We start from the raw sequence: 17,653 nt of genomic DNA on the forward strand, positions 1-17,653 counted from the left end.
GTACAGTCTACCACTTCTTGGGCTCGTCTTGGACTCATCCAGTTCAAAGTTTTACACAGAGTCCATCTGTCCAAGTCGAGACTTTCTGTAATATATCCAGAAGTAGAGGACAAGTGTGATAAATGTCATGGCTCTCCCTGTCATCTTGGCCATATGTTTTTCTTTTGCCCTGATCTCCATGGTTTTTGGACTGGTTTCTTTACTATCATGTCCACTATTCTCAGGGTAGATTTAAAACCTTGCCCATTCATTGCTATATTTGGGATTCCTGATGCCTCAGTTCCATTGAGCTCGGTACGAAAAGATATTATCGCTTTCACATCCCTAATAGCAAGACATTCCCTACTGTTGCATTAGAAGTCTGCTAAATATCCATCCATCTCCCAGTGGCTGAAGGACATGATGTCTTTTTTAAAACTTGAGAAAAGGTGCATCACAAAAAAATTAGAATTTTAGCTAATTTTGTTTTCTGTAATTTAATTCAAAAAGTGGAACTTTCATATATTCTAGATTCATTACACATGAAGTGAAATATTTCAAGCCTTTTTTTTGTTTTAATCTCGATGATTACGGCTTACAGCTCATAGAAATCCAAAAATCCAGTATCTCAAAATATTAGAATAAAGAATTTATAATACAGAAATGTCGACCTGAGAAGAGCTCTAATCAGCTAATTAACTCAGAACACCTGGAAAGGTTTCCCGAGCCTTTAATCTCTCAATCTGGTTTAGTACACAACCTCAATCACGGGGAAGATGAAAGTAAATGTTGCATTTCATTCGGAAATCAAGGTTCCAGAGTCTGGAGGAAGAGTGGAGAGGAAAAGAATCCAAGTTGCTTGAAGTCCAGTGTGAAGTTTCTACAGTCAGTGATGATTTGAGGTGCCATGTCGTCTGCTGGTGTTGGTCCACTGTGTTTTCTCAAGTCGAGAGTCGATGCAGCGTCTACCAGGAGATTTTAGAGAACTTCATGCTTCCATCTGCTGACCAGCTTTATGGAGATGATGATTTCCTTTTCCAGCGGGACTTGACACCTGCCCACAGTGCCAAAACTACTAGTAACTGGTTTACTGACCATGGTATTACTGTGCTTGATTGTCCAGCCGACTCGCCTGACCTGAACCCCATAGAAAATCTATGAGAGACACCAGACCCAACAATACAGATGAGCTGAAGGCCGCTATAAAGCAACCTGGGCTTCCAGAACACCTCAGCAGTGCCACAGGCTGATTGCCTCCATGCCACGCTGCATTGATGCAGTAATTCCTGCAAAAGGATTAAAACACTGACCGAGTATCAGTGCATAAATTAACATACTTTTCAGAAGGTCGACATTTCTGTATTATAAATTCTTTATTCTAATATTTTGAGATACTGGATTTTTGATTTCCATGAGCTGTAAGCCGTAAGCATCAAGATTAAAACAAGAAAAAAGGCTTGAAATATTTCACTTTAAGTCTAATGAATCTACAATATATGAAAGTTCCACTTTTTGAATTAAATTGCAGAATCGTGGCACTGATGAGTTTTACTGCTGATGGTTATCCAACTCCATAAGCAGTACCTGTTCTTAATGTTGACCTTATTGTAAAAACAATTACACCATGAAACCCATTAGTGGTTTAGTGGTTTTCAGGGCTGGCTTATCAAATGCTTCACAGATACAGTACAACGAATACATTTCAAAATGATTTATGCTTCGAGTGGTTTTTAATGATCATTGGCCAGTTTTATCCACAGCACTTACAGATATGGCATATTTTGAATTTTACTATACATTCAGCCCAAAGAGCAAAGACCGTTCTGCACAGAATTATAACCATGAATAATAAAAGTAGCAACGTTTCTTTTTAAATAGCTAAATAGCAGCGGTAAGTGGCAGAAGGTTTTTGTAATTAACAATCTTTTACACAATGAATATCATTTTGCAACTCCTTGCATGTAATGAGGGACTCGTACACAACTATTACAAAAGGTGCAATCATTCACTGATTCTCAAGAAGGCAACATAATACATTAAGAGACAGGGGGGTGGAAGTTTTGAACAACTGAATGGTGTAAATTTATATGTAGAAATGTAAATATCTTATTGTTATCGTTATCATCCAGGCCAGGTAACGACACACAGTATTAAGAATCGAGCGTATGTAAACTTTTGAACTGGTTCATTTGTGTGAATTCAGTTATTATTGTGCCTCGTGGACTATCTATGTCTATATGGAAACATCTTTATCCCTTTTTTTTTTTACAGATTGTGCAAGACGTATATAAACTTATGACCCCAACTGTAAACTCTGTACCAGTATTAAAAATGAACCCACAGTGTCTTGTGATTATTGGTAGAATGGCTTTGGTAGCTCTATTTGAATCATTCAACAGCTCTTTAGTTGTGCGACTGCTGGAACTTTGCTGTGTCTGCTAGTGTATCAGTCTGCTTCAGGAAATGGGTGTGAGTCCCTCATTCTTCTCTGTAAGCGCAGTAGAGAAGCTGATATAATTGTCGGATTTGTGCCATATCCACATATTGTGCCATTCTCTTTAGGTGGATGTGAAGCAGAGTATTTCTGTGAATTTCTAACAGCAATACGCAAGGGCATAGGAGTGTCTGTACTTAACTCGGATTTCATCTAGGTATGCAAAACAACCCTTGACTGATGCCTTATATATTTTATGCTTTGTGCTTCGAACAGAACATGGCCCAGCATGGCCTGCACTTGTACCCAGTTTCATGAGGAAGTACCAAAATTGTCTGGTATTTATTCCTCTTCCTCATCCAAATAAATAAAGAAAGGGAAGAACAAGTATCTGCCTCACTAGAAATAGATAAGAATAGTCTTGCAAGCAAGTTTCAAAATCACTTCTGATCTCAATAAAAACACACACGGCACACATCCATGTCTTCATACTCGTGAAGAATCTTCCTGGTTTAATTATTATTATTATTTATCAACTCCTCAAGAGATGCCCAGTAAGTTTGCATGTACTATACTCCCACTTACTGATTCCATGCTGATATTAAGAAGTGGTGAAAGTTGTTTTATGTCCAGGTAATGGGATTATTCATAACATGGGAATTATTAGAGCTTGTGATGCTGTTTAGAAAGCAGCTGAAAGCATTTAGATCAATTTGAAAGCATATATGCTGTTGTACAGTTTAACGCCAGTCAGTATCTTAAATGCTAAGATGAAACACTTTTGCCCTTTGATGCACTTTCTGGCTTTCTCTATTGTTCTTGATCTCAACACGAGCGGTCACAATTGCCGTTACAGCTGCAGTTTGCATCCTGCTGCAGATATGACACGTTCGCTTGCTGCATAACCATAAAGCTTGTGCAGACCCTACAGGGGGCGTGTCTGAAGCAATAAGTTTCAAAATAGAGCGTAAAAACGGTTAACTTCTAGCATTTTCCACTGCTAGGATAAATGTGCGGTCAGTGCAAAGATGGTTTGAGTTATCTTTTTAAACATTGTACCACCCATGGCCCCAGGAACAGTTTCAGTGTACTATCATTCATGTATTAGGTGGTTTTTCAAGTCATCGTGATACACTAAGTGTCTGATTTTGTAAGAGTTGCTTTTCAGTACAATGCAATAACAAGGCATTCATACAGTGAGGGAAAAAATATTTGATCCCCTGCTGATTTTGTACGTTTGCCCACTGACAAAGAAATGATCAGTCTATAATTTTAATGGTAGATTTATTTGAACAGTGAGAGACGGAATAACAACAAAAAAAATCCAGAAAAATGCATGTCAAAAATGTTATAAATTGATTTGCATTTTAATGAGGGAAATATGTATTTGACCCCTCTGCAAAACATGACTTAGTACTTGGTGGCAAAACCCTTGTTGGCAATCACAGAGGTCAGACGTTTCTTGTAGTTGGCCACCAGGTTTGCACACATCTCAGGAGGCATTTTGTCCCACTCCTCTTTGCAGATCTTCTCCAAGTCATTAAGGTTTCGAGGCTGACGTTTGGCAACTCGAACCTTCAGCTCCCTCCACAGATTTTCGATGGGATTAAGGTCTGGAGACTGGCTAGGCCACTCCAGGACCTTAATATGCTTCTTCTTGAGCCACTCCTTTGTTGCCTTGGCCGTGTGTTTTGGGTCATTGTCATGCTGGAATACCCATCCACGACCCATTTTCAATGCCCTGGCTGAAGGAAGGAGGTTCTCACCCAAGATTTGACGGTACATGGCCCCGTCCATCGTCCCTTTGATGCGGTGAAGTTGTCCTGTCCCCTTAGCAGAAAAACACCCCCAAAGCATAATGTTTCCACCTCCATGTTTGACGGTGGGGATGGTGTTCTTGGGGTCATAGGCAGCATTCCTCCTCCTCCAAACACGGCGAGTTGAGTTGATGCCAAAGAGCTCCATTTTGGTCTCATCTGACCACAACACTTTCACCCAGTTGTCCTCTGAATCATTCAGATGTTCATTGGCAAACTTCAGACGGGCATGTATATGTGCTTTCTTGAGCAGGGGGACCTTGCGGGCACTGCAGGATTTCAGTCCTTCACGGCGTAGTGTGTTACCAATTGTTTTCTTGGTGACTATGGTCCCAGCTGCCTTGAGATCATTGACAAGATCCTCCCATGTAGTTCTGGGCTGATTCCTCACTGTTCTCATGATCATTGCAACTCCACGAGGTGAGATCTTGCATGGAGCCCCAGGCCGAGGGAGATTGACAGTTCTTTTGTGTTTCTTCCATTTGCGAATAATCGCACCAACTGTTGTCACCTTCGCACCAACTGTTGTCACCTTCTCACCAAGCTGCTTGGCAATGGTCTTGTAGCCCATTCTAGACTTGTGTAGGTCTACAATCTTGTCCCTGACATCCTTGGAGAGCTCTTTGGTCTTGGCCATGGTGGAGAGTTTGGAATCTGATTGATTGATTGCTTCTGTGGACAGGTGTCTTTTATACAGGTAACAAGCTGAGATTAGGAGCACTCCCTTTAAGAATGAAGAGTTTGTAAATAAATAAAAACTGTCGGTGTATAGAACTGTTATCAACAAATACTGTTCATGCTTTTCCCATATATATTTTAGACTACATCATTGTAAACCTATGTAATATTTCCAACAGTTAAACTTGCTGTCATATATCAAGGAGGTAACTCTGGACTTCATTTCCCAGCAGCCACTGCACCATACTACATCATTGTCACATGACCCCCTGCTCCTGTATCATGTTTCTGTTTAAGGAGCACTTATATATATATATATAGCCACTGTTTGTACTGCTTCCTCGTCTTACGTATTGTCTGTCTTGACCTGTGTCCCTGTACCATGTTTTGTTTCATAGTTTATGTTTAGTCTTAGCCACAGTATTCTGCCTAGTTGGCTTAGTGTCTTTGTTTTGTTGTTTAATAAATGTTTGAAGATCTGCGCTTGCTTCCGTATCCATCTTTGTAACATGACACTTGCCTGCTTCTGTACTTTGCTTTTGTTATTTAATCACAAAATTGTGATTGAAGGGCTGATTAAAAAAAAAAAAAAAAGCTTTCCCGTACCTACTGCTCTTGATCACCTTTATCAAAACAAATTTGGAGGTTACTATAGCATATGATCTTTTGAATCTTCTGAATGTCCAGGAATAAAACTGGGGTTTTTGTGTGTAATGTTTCGCAATTTAGTAGAATTTTTTAATCAGACTCCTGGATGTTGAAGAAAGTAAAAGGAGGAAAAAAATGATTTATATTTATTTATAAGTGGTGTAATTTTAATGACTGAAAGTGCGGTGTAAATCTGTTGTTGGTTGCTGTGTGCCAGCTGGAGCGAAAGATTCCAGAATTAATTCATTGAGGTAAGCATGAAGCAGTGAACTTCATAAATAGTTTGCCCGTGTCAAACCCTTAAAATGAGATATATACATACACGTATATACACTCACTGGCCAATTTAATATTAACACCTGTACATCCATCCATTTTCTATACCGCTTGTCCTACAGGGTCACGGGGAACCTGGGAGTATCGGGCACAAGGTGGGGTACAACCCTGGACGGGGTGAGAAATCCATCACAGGGCGCAATCCCATAGGAACACCTGTACAACTGCAAATTTATTCAGTTATCCAATCAGCACAATGCATACAATCATGCAGATACAGGTCAAGATCTTCAGTTAATGTTCACATCAAACATCAGAACAGGGAAAAAGTGTGATTTCTGTGACTTCAACCCTGGCATGGTTGTTGGTAACAGATGGGCTGGTTTGAGAATTTCAGCAACTGCTGATCTCCTGGGATTTTCATACACAACATTCTCTAGAGTTTACACAGAATGGTGCTGAGTGAGCGACAGTTCTGTGAGGAGAAACGCCTTGTTGCTAAGAGAGATCTAAGGAAGCTGCTCGGAAGGATATAGTAACTCGTATAATCACTCTATTACAACCGTGGTGAGCAGAAAAGCATCTCAGTATGAACAAAACATCAAACCTTCTGACAGCAGAAGACCACATCATGTTCCACTCCTGTCCACCAAGAACAAGAATCTGAAGCTATCATGGGAACAGACTCACCCAAACTGGACAGCCGAATATTAGAATCTGCATGATTTTGTGTATTGTGCTGCCGCCGCCATGTTGATTGGCTGATTGAATAACTGCATAACTAAGCAGGCGTACAAGAGTTCCTATTAAAGTGTACGGTGAGTGTACATACAACATCCAGATTCCAGATATAAAGCTATATGAAGAACACAGTTTACAAGCACCTGCAACATGTTATCACGTTTTATCTTTCTCTTTAATACTCTTAAAGAGTCTTTTTCTGATTCGTTTGAGAAGAGGAGCCAGTAATTCTCTCTTTTAAGGTTCTTGTGGTTTTTGGGGTTGATGCAGAACGCTGCCTGAAGCTTGACTGGTGTAACTGGTTAACCCTTATTCTATCCTGTTGAGCCTGAGGCTGTTTTTGAGAAGAACAGTGATGGTCTGCTGAGAGTTCTGTCTGCAAGGGTCTGAGCTGAGTTTGCTTTGACCTGATGGGAGCTGTATGTCTCCTGGGAAGCTTGGCAGGAGTTGCAGGAAGATCATTAGCAGCCCTGTTTTGGCCCAACTGCCTTCCACGTGGATCATTTTGAACTCCAAGTGTGGATACAGCAGATGCTACAGTGGTTACCCCACTGCTGTGGACCTTGGTGACAGATGCTTTGGTTGAACCTTGTTTGACTTCGTGTGTTGGAATAGGTTTAGGTTGAGGTGATACCCGATGTAGCTGCAAATAGCAACATAATTCAAATTTAATTCAAAGTTATTTTGCAAAACTTTTCGCAAAAGTTACAAACTGTGGATTTAGTTGTTTGTTAGTTTGTTAGTTGCGAGTGAAATGCTTTTATTATTCAAAAGGTAATGTTTGTTTTAGCAGTTAGATACACAGCTGTAGAGGGAATCCTTACCTTCCGGACATTTCTCTCTGACTTAGGCTTTCCCTCAGGCTGGTTATTCTCTTGCTGCACATATATATGCTCCCGTGTCTTCCTTTTCAAAGGATGGATATCAACACCGAGCTGTCTGACCTTAACGCCAGCCAATGTCTTCAGTTTTAGCTGCTGTGCTTTATCCACAATTTGCGCTGTTGCCATTTCCTTCAGTTCTGAATTGGAGCTGTCCATATCTTTGACCTCTATACCCTGCTCAAGGTTTGACTCCTCTGCAATCAACGGTTTAACCTGAAAAGGCAAACTGCAAGCTTCTTCATGACTTCTTTCAGTGTTTGGGCTTTTCGGGAACCTGTTGTTTAGAGAATCTGGTTTTGACTGTGGTGTCGAGTGTGTGCCATCATTCCCTTCGAGTGCAGATTTGAGGTTAGATGTGTAATTGAATCCTGAGCAGGTTTCTGGCTTTAATCTCAGCAGTGGCACTACATTGAGTGGGTCAGAAAACACGATGCACTGCGCCTCCGCAGTTTTCCGCACTGCCACATAAGGTGCCGTTACTTTATCCTGCAGCAATGACTTGTTTACTAATAGCTGTGATCTGACACAGTCGTTCCCTTCTACAGGTTGTATGTCAAACATATTTACTACTGAACACAATTCACACTTCTGTAGGCATTCTTTTTTTTCAATGGGTGCTACTTGTACATCAGTTTTCACTTGATGGAGTAGTTTGCTCTCTGTTCCTGGTTGTGAGGTAGAATCTGTTTCCTGTATTTGCTCTTTATTGGCTATAGAAACAGATTCAGACAAACTATTTCCTCCATTCAGTGATGTGAACTCCGACTTGTCAGTTGTCACCACAGTTAAGTGTTGGCCATGACACTCTTCTGGTGATGCAGATGGGAGCCTAGACTCTTCTGTTTCTTTCATGATGTCATGGCTTGATGTATCCTCACATGAGCCAGACATTAATGAGGACAAGGCATTGTTTTGCTCATCTGGGTACTTGGAGACAGTTGGCATCCTGTTAACCATCCCTACAATCTGAGAATCACCACTCGCACTCTCAGTGCACCTGAAGTACACCTCTGATAAAAAAGAAGAACTGTAGTCAGAATAGGTACTCTCTCCATTTTGCATTGGGCAGTCTATATTATCGGTCTCTATGAGTTTGTGTGTGTTCCTTTGATTGGCTTGTATATCTTTATTACTGATGGTTTCTGCAATATTCTCACAGCTTTGTTTGTCTGATGTAGTTTCAGGTTGTGCAACTGAAGTATGAGTTGTTACTGTATTAGATCCAACACTGTAAAATGGTGTTATATTATGAATCTGTGGATTCTCTGATAGGGGGCACGGTGGCTTAGTTGTTAGTACATTTGCCTCGCACCTCTGGGGTTGGGGGTTTGATTCCCACCTCTGTCCTGTGTGTGCGGAGTTTGCAAATTCTCCTCGTGCTTCCTGGGTTTCCTCCGGGTACTCCGGTTTCCTCCACCTGTTCAAAGACATGCTTTGTAATCTGATTGGCATGTCTAAATTGTCTGTAGTGTGTGAATGGGTGTGTGTGTACAAATGTGCCCTGCGATGGGTTGGTACACCATCCACGGTGTCCCCTTCCTTGTGCCCCGAGTCCCCTGGGATAGGCTCCAGGTTCCCAGTGACCCTGTGTAAGATAAGCGGTAGAGAAAATGGATGGATGGATGGATTCTCTGATACTTGGGAATCTTTATATGACTCAGCACTAGTGCTGGCTATAATATTCTCAATATCCAATTCTTCTCTCTTCTTAGATAAGACATCAGTTTTCTTTTCCATACCATGATCCACAGGGGAGTCTTTCTCATCCTTCTTGCTACTGTGAGCTGTTTTAGGATTTGGAATAGGGGACAGACACACAGCCTGTTCTTTCAGACTGCTAGGAGGATGGCAGTGCTTGCTATCTTCCACCGGTCTAGTTTGGGGTTGCATAAGTGGCTGCTCATTGGCTGAAGCAGCAGTTGGAGTGGTAGGCCTTGGACAAACCTTCTCAGACAGAGACTCTTGTGGCACGCGGATCGGGTCTTTAAATCGGATGACTTGCGAGACCTCAAAGAGATCTGAACGCGTGAGGTGAGCTTGTAGGGGTTTATTACAGTCCCTTATATTAATGAAGCCAGTGACATCACTTGGTGGATCTGGCTCAGGCCAAACAGGCAGGTAGTCAATCATGTTGGCTTTTTCTAGGTGGAGCAGTCCAGGGTGAATGCAAGGACCTTCTGGCACTTCCTTCATTAGTTTATTGCTGTTATTCTTGGCTGTGCACATCTCAGAATTAACACGATTGATGTTAGCAACAGCATTGCCAGAGACCAGAGCGTATTTGGGGTTGAAGAGTTTGAGGGCCATGGCGGTTGAGGGCTGCAGAGGAGGTGCTGCTTTAGTGATGGGTTCTAGCTTTTTCTCTTTCTCCAGTTTAATCTTGTTCAAATTAATGGCATTAGACATCATATACAGGTCTTGGAACAACTGGTCAAATAAATCCACAGCCTGGCCTGTGAGCACGGTAATGATGCTCCTGTCTAATCTCGAGGCAGCCCATGTGAAACTGAAATAAAAAACAACAACAACAACATTTGGATTATATGTGGTGCCTTGATGAAAACACATAATGTAAAGTATTTATGAAGACTCTGAAAGTCGTTTATATATTTCATATATGATTGTCTCAAGCCAATCCATGAAATTGTACCAAATCAAGAAACACAGTAGCTTGCAAAATTATTCAACCCCCTTAAAAGTAATCAGATTCGTCTGAATTACAAATGACACTGACAGAAATAGTTCCAACCAGTATTTTTTAAATTGTAAACCAATATGCTCTTAAAATTTTTTTCAAAATACATTATTTGGCAACAGATCTTTAAAAAATAAAACCTGAAAAATGCTATTTGCAAAAGAATTCAACCACTACAGACTAGTACCTGACAGAACCACCTTTTGCTGCAATGACAGCTTTAATACTGTTATGGTACGTTCCTTACACTGTTTGGGACTGATTTTCAGTCATTCTTCTTAGCAGATTTGTTTGAGGTTCTTCAGGTTGGTTGGACGTTGTTTATCGACTGTATTTTTAAACAGTGCCATAGATACTCAATGGGATTACGATTTTGACTTGGCCACTGCAGAACATTCATGTTTTTGTTTTTAACCACACCTGCACTGCGTTGGGACCACTTTCCTGCTGAAAAGTGAAGTTTTTGACAAGAAGCCCAGGCTCTGAGGATGAAAAGCGTCCCCAGAGCATGATGCTGCCACCAACATATTTCACTGTAGAGATTCCGTTCATTGAGATATGGCCTGCATTAGGTTTGAACCACACAAACTGGTTTAAAACTTGCCCAAAGACAGTATCTCGGTTTTGATCGCATCACAGCAAAAAAAAACACATCTTCACTGGGTCACTCTCATGCTTTCATATTCACAAAGGTTTCTTTCTAGCCAGTCTCGCACACAGTCCTCAATTATGCAGAACTCTTGATATTGTTGTCCGGTGCACCTTCACTCCACTTTGAACTACTGTACTCTGTCCTTCAGAGTGACTGTTGGCCTCACTGGGGCTTCCCTCACCAGTCCTCTGCCTTATTTTTGCATTGAGTTTCGAGGGAGAGGCTTGCCTAGCTAGTGCTTGGGTAGTGTGAAGCAGCTTGCACTTCCTCACTATTGATCCAATGTTTCTACTGGGATGTCCAATCTTATAATTTTCTAACCTATTGCTAAGTTCTTAAATTCTTAAATCTTATCTTTAACATCCTTAGAATCCTCTGTAGTCTTTATTTTGACTCCTTCCTACAGACTAACAGCTTTTTCAATGACTGATGTGTCTTTTGTGGGAGCTGTTTTAATATTTCACAGTTGAAGGCCAATTGTAAGTCAACTGTGTCCTCTGTAAGACAATATCTTATCAATATTGGGGCAGTGGTGGCTTGGCGGTTAAGGCTCTGGGTTACTGATCGGAAGGTCAGGGGTTCAAGCTCCAGCACTGTCAAGCTGACACTGTTGGGCCCTTGAGCAAGGCCCTTAACCCTCTCTGCTCCAGGGCTGCTGTATCGTGGCTGACCCTGCACTCTGACCCCAACTACATGACATGCGAAGAAAAGAAAAGAATTTCACTGTGCTGTAATGTATATGTGACCAATAAATACTCATTATCAATATACTTATGCAAGCAGCATTTTTCAATGTTTTGATTTTCTTTGAAGCACTTGCTGACCAATAGTTATTCTTGGCTTTGAAAATTCGCTATAAGTGAACATGGGTTTGCAAGTGTGTTTATTATTTGTTATTCAGACATATCTGATCAATTCCCAAGGGGGTTAAATACTTTTCCAAGGCACTGTAAAAGATTTTTTTTTTTTAAATATCCAAAAACAGAACTCATGCTATTAAAACCAGGAAGGCTAGTTTGTGAATTGTCTGACCTGTATGATCCTGAAACGGCTTTGTCTCCATCAACAAACATGAATTTTTGACTTTGGCTCCCACATACTTTCTTGGATGAGTGAGTGAAAAACCCAGTTCCTCTTATACTCCGCACTCTCAAGTTCTAAACAGTACCAGGACAAAAAACCCCAAAACATTAAGGGCTCTTCTGCATAGTGATTACGTGCACATTTAAAGTAACTCACAGGTGAAAATGTTTGAAGTGAACTGTAAACAATGACTGGAATTGAACTGTAAACCATGTCTGGAATTTTCTGACAGGAACATCATTCTGAATAAAGCACAAGGACACCCTGAAGACAAACGCTGTATAAAATGTGAACTTGCTTAGAGGTCTTTTTGTGTATACAGTATACTGTAACTCAGAGCATTATTACTCTCTGTGTTCTGTCCTTTGTGTGTTTGTTTTAAAATGTTCGTAATATGTTCAAACAATATTCCATACAATGTCTGGGTAACACTTTACAGTACAATAATACACAGGGTTGGGAGCATTACTTTAAAAATGTATTCTGTTACAGTTACAAATTACTTCATAAAAAAATGTAATCAGTAACATAATCCAAGTATCACAATATGAAAGTAATGTAATCGGATTATTTATGGATTACTTCAAAGGTCACATATGTAAATAAAGTCAAGAGATAAGCAATATGATCTAAAATACTTTTATGTAGAGCTTATTTTAGAGATTAAAAGCAGCTGTCTATATTGTGTTATGTCAAAAGATTAATTCATTGGTTTCAAATAAAAAAACATTGTAATCCTGATAGTATTCCCATTTTGTACAAAATGTACATGTAATCTGATTACTTGTTTTTTTTGACGAAACCGTAACGGATTACAATTACCAGTTTTTTGTGTCCTGATTACGTAACGCCATTACATGTATTGCGTTATTCCCCAAGCCTGCTAGTACCTGAATTAATACCGACTTAGATATTAACTAATGTTGAGTTAAAGCATGTACTAATCACAAGAGCTAACCTTAACTATGATGTGAGTCTTATGAAAGCATGCGTGAACAATGACCACCTTAAGTACATGTTAGTACACGTTTATTAATTAATGTATTAATTAACATGTAGAAGTAAGCTAATTGGATTGCGTTGAGATATTTGATTGTTTATTATTATTATTATTAAAAAGAGATTATTGGTGTTTATTATTAGTGCCTCTTTCTACAGTCAATAAAGAGGATCAGTGTAAAATATGAAAGTAATCCATGTTTGTTCATGCAGCTGCATATGGCATATTATATAAACAATTTGAGCTTATGCAGGTTTAATTAATATTCTTTCTAATAGAGTATGTTTGATTTAGTTCACGAATACATTAATAAACAAACATGTCCTAACATGTGCTTAAGGTGGTCGTTATTCACGCATGAGTTCATAAGACTCGCGTCGTAGTTTAGTTTAGCTCTTCATTAGTTTGTGATTAGTACAAGCTTTAACTCATCAATACATCATATCCATCCATCCATCCATCTTCTATACCGCTTTATCCTTTTCAGGGTCACAGGGAATCTGGAGCCCATCCCAGGGAGCATCCGGCACAAGGCGGGGTACACCCTGGACAGGGTGCCAATCCATCGCAGGGCACAATCACATACACACTCACACACCCATTCATACACTACGGACACTTTAGACATGCCAATCAGCCTACCATGCATGTCTTTGGACTGGGGGAGGAAACTGGAGTACCCAGAGGAAACCCCCGCAGAACGGGGAGAACATGCAAACTCCGCACACACAGGGCCATGGTGGGAATCGAAACCCCGACTCTGGAGGTGTGAGGTGAACGTGCTAACCACTAAGCCACTGTGCACCCTAGATCATATTTAAGTCAGTATTAATTCAGGCATTAGTGCATGATTATTCATGCACTGTTATTGTAAAGTATTAGCATTATCAGTTTTATATATTAAAGGCTTCTACATAAAGCCACATGCTCATCAGTCAGGTTAGTAACATATAAGTATTATGAGATCCTTTTCTCTAACACCACTAATGTCTTCTTGTAGTAGGCTATATCCCAGAGTTGACGCTGTTCTGTACTGACGAGTGGATTATTTTCCTCAATAAATAAATATGCAAGTATAATATTTTTGTCTCGTTTGTTTAATTGGGTTCTCTTTATCTACCTTTACGACCTCTGTTAATGTTTTAGGTCATATTTACGCAGATATGTCGACAATTCTAACGGGTTCACAAACTTACAAGCACTACTGTAAGTCCACTGCTTGTAAATAGCTTATATCAGTTTTATCTATGACTAATGCTATTGGATGTTAGCCACAATATTAGCTTCCCACACATTTGTCCAACAAAATGCCAGATAGAATCTCATAATAATACTGAGGTCACGATTTGTTGTGTGTGCATACACAATACACGTGCAAACTCCTCCAATCTCATTCTCAAATCTGTTTCTCTGGAATGTCCTTAATGTGCTTCAGCATGTTAATCTGTGATCAGCCGTGTTCTGTCTCTGTCTCAAACCTCAGGTCTGATGGGAGGCATTTGTCCTGTCTCAGATCTACTTCAGATCAGAAAAGATTCAACAAGGTAGCTTTTGTGTCACACTTAAAATGAAGGGTCTGTCACTGTTAAAGTGATTTTGCAATTTAATTCCCAGATTATTGCAACATTCAGCTCTAAATAAAAAAAAGACAGGACATACTTTGAGGTGTCCTGTGTGCATTGCTGCACTCTCGCACATTTTCAGGAATTGTGGAACCCCAGTAACCTCCAGTATGATGTAAACAGCCACTTTACGCTTGAAGCTTGCATGCAAGAGATCTTTAAAGATGTCCATGTCTGTAAACAAATCCATGACCACAGCAATGACCTGTAAATGGGAAAATGTATAGGGTTGGATTGCATTATGTTATTTACCAAATTCAGTGATCACAAAATTTTAACCAGAGGAAGACAATTCTGCAAAACCTCTTTAGATCTCGCTTAAGGATACGAACTCATAAGCATATTTCAAAGCAGGTAGTAACACTTTGTTTGTTTGTCATATTGATAAATATTGGACTCTGTATCTATAGTAACCTTTATCTAAACTCAGGGTTACTAACTGTTTACTGTTACAGAGTTACTATGAATGACTATGAATGTTGGACTTTGACTTGCATATCTTCATTACTTCATAAAAGTTGTGAGTATGGCTGGGTACATTTTTATATGTGTGTTTGTTTCTAATTAAGAACATTAATTTTAGTAAAAAAATATTTACTGATCATTTGAATTTAATTTTACCTGTACCTTGGGTTCATTCTGATCTAGGGATGGGCTTCAAATTGTTTTTGTTTATCATACTCAGCAATTTCACTTATATAAATCATGCTGTTTGAGAACGTGAGTGTTGATGTTAGGACTAATGTGTGCAACACAGCACCTTTCTAAATAGTGTTTACATTCTGAGATTTCAATAAAGGAAATTAATTAATTGTATTACTACTACTACTAGTACTACTAGTACTACTACTACTACTACTACTACTACTACAGCCTACTACTACTACTACTACTAGTATAGCCTACTACTAGTACTACTATAACTACTATTATAGCCTACTACTACTACTACTATTACTACCACTACTACTACTGCTACTAGTATAGCCTATTACTACTACTACTACTGCTACTAGTATAACCTACTACTATTACTAGTACTACTAGAACTACTATTATAGCCTACTACTACTACTACTACCACTAATACTACTACTACTGCTATTAGTATAGCCTACTACTACTACTACTACTAGTAGTACTACTATAACTACTATTATAGCCTACTACTACCACTACTACTACTACTACTACTTCTACTACTACTGCTACTAGTATAGCCTGCTATAACTACTATTATAGCCTACTACTACTACTACCACTACTACTACTACTACTACTACTGCTACTAGTATAGCCTACTACTACTACGACTACTAGTATAATCTACTACTACTACTAGTATAGCCTACTACTACTACTACCACTACTACTACTGCTACTGCTACTAGTATAGCCTACTACTACTACTACTACTGCTACTAGTATAGCCTACTACTACGACGACTACTAGTATAATCTACTACTACTACTAGTATAGCCTACTACTACTACTACCACTACTACTACTGCTACTGCTACTAGTATAGCCTACTACTACTACTACTACTACTACTACTGCTACTAGTATAGCCTACTACTACTACGACTACTAGTATAATCTACTACCACTACTACTACTGCTACTGCTACTAGTATAGCCTACTACTACCACTACTACTACTACTAGTAGTATAGCATACTACTACTACTACTGCTACTACTACTAGTATAGCCTACTACTACTACTACCACCACTACTTCTACTACTACTACTACTTCTACTAGTATAGCATACTACTACTACTACTACTACTACTGCTACTAGTACTAGTATAGCCTACTAATACTACTACTATTAGTATAGCCTACTACTACTACTACTACTACTACTTCTACTAGTATAGCATACTACTACTAGTACTACTGCTAGTATAGCCTATTACTACTACTACTATTAGTATAGCCTACTACTACTAACAGGTGCATCAATGCAGGATGAATATTGAATAATGGGACTAACTACCTAGGGCCCCTATATGAATGAAAAATTCAAGGGTTCTGTGTTAAAAAGTCCACATGTTTTGGAAATGTTCATGTTCATCAGCCTACAGTTCATGCTTTTGGACTGGGCGAGGAAACCGGAGTACCCGGAGGAAACCCCTGAAGCAGGGGGAGAACATGTAAACTCTGCGCACACAGGGCATAGGCAGGAGTCAAACCCACAACCCCAGACCTGACTGACAAGCGTGTTGACCTCTAAGCCACCACGCATCCCTATTTTTTAATATAAACCCTAAGATAAATGAATGCTATTTAATTATAACTACTTTACAATAACACACTAGTCTCACTATTGAGCTCATTAAACTACATCAATAGATATGCCTTTATAAATGATGATGATGATGATGATTACTGGTATTACTCCTGCTGCTACGACTAAGAATAATATCTCACCTTCTGTGCCTGTGCTATGGTTCTCCTGATGACCTCTTTAATATGCGCGTCCCCGTGTAGGGGCGGCTGCGCATGCACTGCGACGCGGGTCAGTCCACGGTAGCTCGAGCGTTGAGGCCAGCCGAGCTCCAGCTGCGGGAGCGAGTCATCAGAGCGCTCCGGCCAGTACTGGAGTGAGGACAAGCGCGTCTCTTTACTGTCCCCATCAAAGCCGGCTGAGGAATCGGGTAAATCCGGACAATAGGGTTCCACGGAGGCGGACAGCTGCGCGAGCTCCAGGTCGGACAAAAATGGCCGAATCCGGTTGGTCTTGATGAACTCGTGAAAGCAGTCCGGACCTTCATCCAGCAGCCTCTCCAGCGCCAGCCTCTGCTCCTCACTGTACAGGAACTCCGGCTTGGACTCGTTAGTGCGTAAATTAACATGGTGCTCGTTTAGACACTGAATCTGAGACAGAGCCATTACTAAATCCCCCCCAAAAATAAACTTTCAGAAAAGTTTACAAACAGGTTCAGGTCATTATTGTAAATGTATAATGTGCTCACACTTAAGGTGTGTTAACCTGCTGCTGGAGCAGTGGCACAGCGCGCACATTCACATAACTCTACAAATGAATTTTCCATCTTATCTGTTATCACGGTGTTGCCAGATTGGTAGATCCAACGGTTTGCCATATATATATATATATATATATATATATATATA

General features: G+C 40.0%; 1 protein-coding gene across 1 annotated transcript; it reads right to left on the reverse strand.

Annotated features, from left to right (window-relative positions):
* Nucleotides 1–6,757: 6,757 nt before the first annotated feature.
* On the reverse strand, nt 6,758–17,588 carry fam83ga (family with sequence similarity 83 member Ga). Its single transcript, XM_053613520.1, has 5 exons — nt 16,949–17,588; nt 14,547–14,714; nt 11,837–11,961; nt 7,398–9,963; nt 6,758–7,216 (listed from the first exon to the last, which is right to left on the reverse strand). The coding sequence occupies exons 1-5, from the start codon at nt 17,408–17,410 to the stop codon at nt 6,758–6,760; spliced, it is 3,780 nt and encodes a 1,259-aa protein (XP_053469495.1). The 5' UTR covers nt 17,411–17,588.
* Between the last annotated feature and the right edge of the window lie 65 nt (nt 17,589–17,653).

The sequence above is a fragment of the Ictalurus furcatus genome, chromosome 24, assembly GCF_023375685.1.
Source record: "Ictalurus furcatus strain D&B chromosome 24, Billie_1.0, whole genome shotgun sequence".
Classification (NCBI taxonomy): Eukaryota; Metazoa; Chordata; class Actinopteri; order Siluriformes; family Ictaluridae; genus Ictalurus; species Ictalurus furcatus.